The sequence below is a fragment of the Oryx dammah genome, unplaced genomic scaffold (assembly GCF_014754425.2).
Source record: "Oryx dammah isolate SB20612 unplaced genomic scaffold, SCBI_Odam_1.1 HiC_scaffold_6, whole genome shotgun sequence".
NCBI lineage: Eukaryota > Metazoa > Chordata > Mammalia > Artiodactyla > Bovidae > Oryx > Oryx dammah.
In genome coordinates, this window is record NW_024070190.1 from 7,226,715 (window position 1) to 7,235,160 (window position 8,446).

The 8,446-nt window shown below is 44.9% G+C and overlaps 1 protein-coding gene across 6 annotated transcripts in view; it reads right to left on the reverse strand.

Annotated features, from left to right (window-relative positions):
* The window catches only part of LOC120865420 (tubulin-specific chaperone E), a 96,670-nt gene that overhangs the window by 3,920 nt on the left and 84,304 nt on the right, over positions 1–8,446 (reverse strand). For all 6 annotated transcript variants that reach the window (XM_040242702.1, XM_040242698.1, XM_040242696.1 and 3 more), the window contains 8 exons: positions 7,488–7,587; positions 5,685–5,787; positions 4,454–4,530; positions 3,097–3,192; positions 2,497–2,561; positions 2,339–2,403; positions 1,865–2,017; positions 890–1,043 (listed from right to left, as the gene is read on the reverse strand). In XM_040242702.1, coding sequence (XP_040098636.1) covers positions 890–1,043; positions 1,865–2,017; positions 2,339–2,403; positions 2,497–2,561; positions 3,097–3,192; positions 4,454–4,530; positions 5,685–5,787; positions 7,488–7,587 — 813 coding nt within the window. The remainder of the gene's footprint in view (positions 1–889; positions 1,044–1,864; positions 2,018–2,338; positions 2,404–2,496; positions 2,562–3,096; positions 3,193–4,453; positions 4,531–5,684; positions 5,788–7,487; positions 7,588–8,446) is intronic.

The window sequence follows — 8,446 nt, forward strand, 5'->3', positions numbered from 1 at the left end:
GGAAAAGCAGCCTCCACACAAGGCAGAAAGAGGAGGAGGAGGGACTGCCGTCCACCTTTGGCCAGACCATGACAGGAGGGGAGACCTGAGCCATACCGCAGGGCAGCTTTAGATCCTTTGCCTCCCTGCCCCTGAGTGATTCAGAATTCACCTTAAATGGCCAGGAAGTCGGGCCAGCTAATGGAGTAATTTGAAAGCAATTCCCACAGGCAGCTTTTCTTCCTCAAAGATGTTTCAGCCTGAAGCGTTTATGCAGTGAGCTCATATTAGGAAAGATATAAAAGAGAAATTGCATAAAAGTGGAATTTGGAATAAAAATGAAGTCAAAACAAAATGGAAAGTACATCAGGGACAAGGAGCCCTGGAGTCAGAGCACCACTGTCCAGGAAGCCAGGCTGGAGCAGGTCAGAAAGCGCCCTGCCCACCAGGTGCCAGGATGGGCGAGTGCTCAGGAAGACAATGTGCAACTCTGAACGTTAAAATTACCCGCAGAGCTTCAAAGAATACCAGTGCCTAGGTTCCACGTTAAATGCTCTTCATTAAAAACTCGCCAGGGTTGGAATGACCTGGAGTCCTTCCTGCCCTTCCTAAAACGAGGAAGTGGTACCCACCTCCTGAAACTGAAAGCTGGGTGAGTACGTGAAGAGACGAGCTTTTGGTAAAGAGCTGCTCTCCCCTCCTCCCCCGCTGAAGTGCTTCAGATGTACCTTTTCTAAAGACAACTGTTTAATTATCTGCTCCCCGCGAGCTGCAGGAGCCCCTCTTGTCCATTTAGCTGCCCAATGGAGAAAAGCAACAACATGGAGGACCTCCTCTAACACCCACAGGAAACCCTGTCCCAGTGGGGATCCCCCAAGCCCAGGCGAGGGCCCTGGCGCACAGTACGTACTGAGGCAGAGTGCCTGGTATCTAGGATGGGCTGCGAGAAATTCCTCGTTTGGCCTGTTTTTCTCTGGATCCTGATGTCCCCCGGCCTTTTTCCATTCATTTCCAAATGCTTTTCGGTAATCGAGCTCAGCCCCACGTCTCTCTTCTGGTTCAATCTACAGGGATGCGAGAAAAAAAGCAAATCTATTAAAGCATTTTTCTAATATGTGTGTCTGGCACCCTGTCCTTCTCCACTGCCTGCTACTGCTGCTAAGTCGCTTCAGTCGTGTCCGATTCTGTGCGACCCCTTAGACGGCAGCCCACCAGGCTCCCCTGTCCCTGGGATTCTCCAGGCAAGAACACTGGAGTGGGTTGCCATTTCCTCCTCCAATGCATAAAAGTGAAAAGTGAAAGTGAAGTCACTCAGTCGTGCCTGACTCTAGTGACCCCATGGACTGCAGCCTACCAGGCTCCTCCGTCCATGGGATTTTCCAGGCAAAAGTACTTGGGTACCCGGAGAGAATAATCAAACTGAGGCAACGAGACAAATTTCTACCTTTCCTTTTTAACATTCACAGATCCACGAGTTTACTCAGAAAGAACAATGGATCTCAATTTTATCCTTTTCTTCATGAGTGTATCTGCCCACAAACCAGTTTCTGGATGGTGTCTGTCTGAGGCCCGAGGCCACAGCATGAGGGTGTTGGGCTGGAGTAGCTGACTTCTGAGAGAGTACCTAGTATTCCACGGCCCAACCCTGCTCAAGTGACAATAAATTGGACTGGAGCAGCTGAACAGTGGTTTCCCCTGCAGGCATCCAAGTGTAACCCCACCTGCGAGGCTGGAAAGAACTGCCACAACGCAAGTGCACATGGGTAATACCATCTGAAGGAAACGATACCTGCCCACCTTTACGATCCTCCGCTCCAACGTCTCTTCACACTGGACCATTTCGTTTGCAGTTTAAGAAATACCTCCCCAGGACACTGGCACTCACCGCACACTTGTTCAGGGTCCTCAGCTGACCAATCCTGGCGATGATGAACTGCCGTGTGGTCTGGGCGTCTTTGCTGCCTTCAGTCAGGGGGTTTCTCGTGCAGGACAGCGCGTGCAGACTCTGCAACTTATCCAGCTCGTTCATAAAGGACCACTGAAATCCAAAACACAGGAAGATAAACATGTTTCAGGCTAACTTTTCAACAGATTTGAATCAGTAACAGAAAAGCAAGCCCCCAGTTCCATCGGAGACAAGGAATTTGTCTGTTTTCCACAGTGAGCACCCACCAGGAAGACCAGGTACTTTACAACTGTGCTGTGGAAACTGAAGTTTGGGTTTATATGAGGAGTTTTACTCTGAGGAAGTGTTTCTCTTTCAACTTAAAATACTCCTTAAGAGCAGGAGTCTACAAACAGCATCCTGAGAGTGGAAGTAAGTAACAATGCAGTGCACACATTCTGAAGACACTCTTACCTGCGCTATCTGATTGTCATTTAGTACAAGGTACTGCAAGGAAGGAAACATGGAGGTTTTGCACCCTAGAAGAAAGAGAATTAAGTTACACAGCAGAAGGGAGAGCGAGCTGAAGGGCGGGGGAGCCGGGGGAGGGGTGACTGAATAATCTTAAGTACCAATTCCAGCATCCGGAAAATGTATAGAAGAAATTCCAATGTCAGAGAGGATTAGTTGCTCTAATCTGAAATGTAAAAACATTCAATTTGATTACACAGAACAATATAAACTGCCACGTGCTATCCGAGCAGACTAGATCTGTACATTTTTTCCTGCACCATAGCTTTTCATCCTGTGTGTGATGCTGAGGAACCATGAGGTCCAGTGTAGGGCACACAGAGCAGCTTGCTGTGCTACATTCTGCTGGATTCCGAGTCATCAAAACAACACCTGGTGCCTCCTGCTGTGCTCACTGCTAAATGAGTCTCAGGAAAGAGACACGGACTTCCCCAAGCTTACTGAATGAAAACTTTTGGTATTAGCATCAGGGCCAAAATATTCATCCTTCGAGTATCACAGTATAGGCATAGACTACATTGTACGTGGTTCAGAAGTCATTTCGTGAATTCAAATAAAAATTTCGCAAAGGGAATTAACTGAATTTGGGATTTCCATCATCACTGTATCATATTTCCACTGAGAAAGCATATACAGCATAGGATCCATTCACTAAAAATCTACTAAATTCTATTGTAACAGGCATTTTAGGAGCAGGTTACCTGGGCAGATACGCTATTAGAAACAGCTGGTTTTCATCAATTAATTGATTAGAGGAAAGGTCTAACAACTTCACTGTCTGTAGAACATCAGTTGGCCTGTATGGAAGATAAAAATTTTTTCACACAGATTTGTTTTCAAAGATACAGCCTTAAAATACCTGGCTGCAGTGTTAAGGAGAGATCAGGGGGGTGGGGGTGGGGTGGGAGGCAAGTGTATGATATAAAAGGCACCATAAAGGATCCTGGTGGTGGTGGGAATGTTCTTATCTTGGCCGGGCCAGTGTCCTAGCTCTGATACTGATCATAGCTCTGCAAGATGTTACCAGTGGGGGAAGCTGGGGAATGGGTACAGGTGATCTCTGGCTACTACTTATAAATGTACGTGAATCCAAAATTAAGAGTTTTTTAAAAAAACTCTGTCTATATAATTAATAAATAGAATCATTCTGAACAGTAATTTCATTCATTTGACTCCTTGGAGAATTTGCTATAAACTTGTCCATGTTTATTTTACACATTAATAATATCAACAAGAGAGGAGGATTAAGTGACAACCTATTTAACTGACAGAAGAGAATAAGCTTTTTTTTTTACATACAAGGTCATCCCTAGGTATCCCTGGGGAATTAGTTCCAGGACTCCTAAGGATTCCACAACCTGAGGATGCTAAGTCCCTTATATAAAATGACACAGTCTTTGCCTATAACCTACATATATTGTCCATATATTGTAAATCACCTGTAGAGTACTTAAAACACCTAATATAATGTAAACAGTTCCAATGCATGGCAAATTCAAGTTTGGCTTTTAAGGAACTCTCTGAAATTTTTTTTTTCCTGAGTATTTTAAATCTGTGGTTGGTTGGATCTGTGGACGCAAAACTGGGGGTGTGGAGGGCTGTACATTGGTACACTGACCTTGAACAGATAATGCTAATTTAAAATCCATTATTTAATCCTTACCAGTCATCCTACAGAACTTCCACTTAGAAATTACATATGTTTATGTAAAACTAATAAAATTCAAAGCTTAAAAATATTTATCTTAAAACTTTTACTCTGATGGGGTTTCCTCAATTAGAACCTCTAGTGAAGTTTGAGTTGACAGTCTAATTTGGGGGGACAATGAATAGTAAGTGTTTTTCTTATTTGAAAATTCTTCTAAAAATCAGGTATAATTAGGAGCATTTATTTATTCAGAATGACTAAATGATATACAGCTACTTCTCAGAGAATGTGATTACGTCTCTTTACTCTTGATGTTTGGAAAAACTATTTCAATAAATATAAGTGTTTTGAACTAAAAATAAAAAGAATGGCTAAATGGTGACAGATGCATTGATGTAAACCCTGGTTACCTTTCAGAAATGACGATATTGTTAGACTCAAGGTACAGTTTCTCAAGGACAGGCCAGCCAGGGGCACAGCAGAGCACCTGAGGGGAGACTCAAGTCAGGTGAAGAGGCCTCAGGCACTCCCCCGCGTGTTTATTACTAGAACTTCCACATGAAGTCAGTTTGGCTCCTGTTTTAGAAATAAATGCCTTTGGACATTTTGGTACAGACTCTGTCTCAGGCCGGGAGTGCTGGTGGTGGTAAGGGGCAGAGCTTCAGTAACATGGGAGCACACACTCTGGGCACCCGGAACCCATCAGGGTAGGCATCCGCCCATCATCCAGGCATATCCTGACCTGTACAAAGTGGAACTGGAGATGGTAACTTACCACATTCTCATTATTGGAAACAGTTCACCCACAGAAGGAAACTGATGTTAAACACCTTTCCTCACGTCTTGATGCCAATCTGGGTTTATAGAGAATGTGCTAATAGGACAAACTTTCTCCATAACTATGTTTACAGTTTCTCACTGGACGCTGACTGCTACCTCCACTGTGCCCTTCCTTCCTGTTCTGCATGGAGAAGCCCCTAAGGAAGAAGTCAGGTTGTGGAGGCACGGACGGCCCAAGGGCGAGGCCACTTGTCTCTCCAGAGGTCCCCTGGCAGGGCTTCACAGATGCACACTGCACTTATCCACACTTGGTTTGAAACCGCAGTGTTCTCGGTGTGTGGAGTCAGTCAACCTCTGACCGAGCCAAGTAGTACCAGATCTAGACTGCAGAGGCGGCCTGGCCCAGGACTCAGAGTCCGCTTTCAAACCCAGCTGGGTACCTGAAGCAGTGGCTTCGCGGAGCTGAATCCCAAACAAGAAAAGGGTATGAGAACCTTTCTGCAGCTCAGCCTCAGCCCTAAGAACATGCGGGGAAATTCGGGCAGCTGAAAGGCTTTTCAAAGCCTGGCACGCGCTTTGTGCAGACTGTTCAGGAGACACCAGAACTAACCAGAAGAGCCAAGAAAGAGGGCAGATTCAGAGACAGAAAATTCTACTAACTACGAGGATTTTGTAACCCCTTTCTGTTAGGCTGTTTAAAAGAACATAATTATCTTGATAACAGGATGATTAAAATGAAGCCACCGCTGGGCTTCACTCCCTCATTTAACCAAGAATTTAAAACTACTTATTACTAGGTAAAAAGCAAAGGGTCAGACACAGCTGAGCAACTGAACAAAAAAACCAAAGATACATGATTACCTCTGCCCATGTTATTCCTGTCCGGTTAAGGACTAAAACCTTCAGCGTAGAAAATGCTCCGGTTGGAGAAGGTGAGCTTGAGGGAAACGTTAGTTTATTTTCACTGTGTAGAAGGAAAGACATGATGAGCTTATTATTGCGACAGAGGAGGCCCAACTGAGATGGTCACTGGCAACAGTTTGGGATTTAACATGAGGGGTCTGGTTTGTTTCAACCTTAAATCTCAATTATATTAAAAACAAAATGTGTCAAGACTACCTAATTTTTAATAGTTACAATGCACAATTCACTGGTATCTGACATGAAAAGGTGTGTTCATAGGGTTAGGCTGCCAGGTGAGGCTGCAGATTATCTGAAACACGAGCCTCAGGCATCGATCTGTGAGGTCAGCTGCTGTTCTGGATGCTGTAAAATTCAGTCCTGCTCTCAAGAGTCTTACAGATGTGCTGGACTGTGAGCTAGAATTTTGCTTCTGAACAGAGCCTGCTGTCCGTATGGACGATATAAATTGCTGCCCTTTAAGTTCCCTCTCAAGATCCTAATCTCGGAAGTTACCCCACATCTTTTTTCAGAAGGTACCCCATATCTTGTCATTTTTGAAGGACATTATCATTAAATAAAGCACATTAACCCTTATTTCTAGAGGAGGTGATACCATGGGTCAAAATATACTCTTTGCTCTATTTGGAAGAATAATTAATTTAGGCCTGTCTATCTGCTCTGCGGAACCTGCCTGTCAGGTACAACTCACCTGTATTTGTGAGGCTGGCTCAGATGTGAAAGGGGGAGCCTGGCTGAGCCCTTGGAAAGTTAGCTCCGGAGATTAAAATTAATCAGATACTCAAGAAGCCTTGGCAAACATTAGTAAAATACAGAGCTCAGTGAAAAGCCCTTATCAGAAGTGAATTAAACAGTACCTCCACTGAAATAACTCATTCCTAAAGCAGTTAAAGGCTAGAGGGTTCAGAATGAACAAGCACTTTTAATCACATCTCTTTCTCCCCAGTTAAATAACAGGTACCCAGATGGCCCATCTTATATGGTCAGGCTTGTGAAAAAACATGAAGACCTTCTAGTTCAACATGGTAACCTAATGTCCATCTAATCAAAAGTAAAACACATTCTCTATTAATGAATCGCCTCATGTGACCATTTAAAAAGCAGAGACATTACTTTGCCGACTAAGGTCCATCTAGTCAAGGCTATGGTTTTTCCTGTGGTCATGTATGGATGTGAGAGTTGGACTGTGAAGAAGGCTGAGCGCCGAAGAACTGATGCTTTTGAACTGTGGTGTTGGAGAAGACTCTTGAGAGTCCCTTGGACTGCAAGGAGATCCAACCAGTCCATTCTGAAGGAGATCAGCCCTGGGATTTCTTTGGAAGGACTGATGCTAAAGCTGAAACTCCAGTACTTTGGACACCTCATGCAAAGAGTTGACTCATTGGAAAAGACTCTGATGCTGGGAGGGATTGGGGGCAGGAGGAGAAGGGGACGACCGAGGATGAGATGGATGGATGGCATCACGGACTCAATGGACATGAGTCTGAGTGAACTCCGGGAGATGGTGATGGACAGGGAGGCCTGGCGTGCTGCGATTCATGGGGTCGCACAGAGTCGGACACGACTGAGTGACTGAACTGAACATTTAAAAAACTAAAATCAAAGAATATTAAAGAGTACGTTAAACTTCAATAAATTCAGCTCAGCTGCCCTTCCCGCCTCACTCCCGTGGAGATGCTGTGAAGGAGCAGGAGAGATTAGGACTTCATAATCAGGTGCAGTTGGGCAGCCACCAGTTCATACCTGAGATTGAGGACTTCTAGGTGCTTGAGCTGACTGGCAATATCTATAACTTCTTCCCATGACGACAACAGATTTTTTGACAAATCGATGCTTCTAATATCTAAATGCACGTGTTAAGAAACAGTAATATGGAAAGATGCAAAAGAAGACAATTGTTACCTCGGTTCTGGAACATGGGATTTTTACCTTTTCACTTTACGCTTTCTAGTCTGCTTGAGATTCTTTTCATGAGCACATACTACTTGTACCCCTTTTTAATCATCCAGGTCTTCATCTAGAAACTAAAAGGGTCACTGTCACATACTGCATGCTTGAGGCAGACGCAATTGAGTGAGTGGGAACCAAATGTCGTTAACAATCATCCATTCCAGCATTACTCCCCCAGCAAAATAACAAAAAAGGAAAAGACCCAACAGAGATGGTAACTGATCTGTCCAGCACCCAAGGTGTACCCACATATACTGCCTTTGGTACTGTGGAGCCCCTGCAGCCTTATGTCAAGCACTCTGCACCCTACGAACCCCCAAATAAGGAGAGGTGCCTCCAGGGGGTCAGTAGCAGTTACTTTGGAGACATGTTCAAAAGGGCTGAGAATGACCTGGAATTCTGAGGGTCTCCTATAGACTGGATGGAGTTGGTGTGATACCCACCATCCCTGGTACAGGAATCCAGAGTGGGTAACCCAGGACAAAGAAAGGCCCCAGGACAAAGAAAGGCCCCAGATGCCACGGGGGATGGTGGCAGTGCATGCCATCAAGAGGCAGAGCAAAGCCTGAAGGGCTGGACCAGCTCAAAGAGGATTGTACACACTACTCCAGTATGTATGGAAACTGTTCCTCTATCCTGCAAATAACGATTGGAGACCAAGTGTCTAGCAGTGAACACGCCCATCAAAAGCACGTGCATCTCTGGTGTGCCAGTTACAGACATGCCTCAGAGTAACAGAGCTGGGCCTGCAG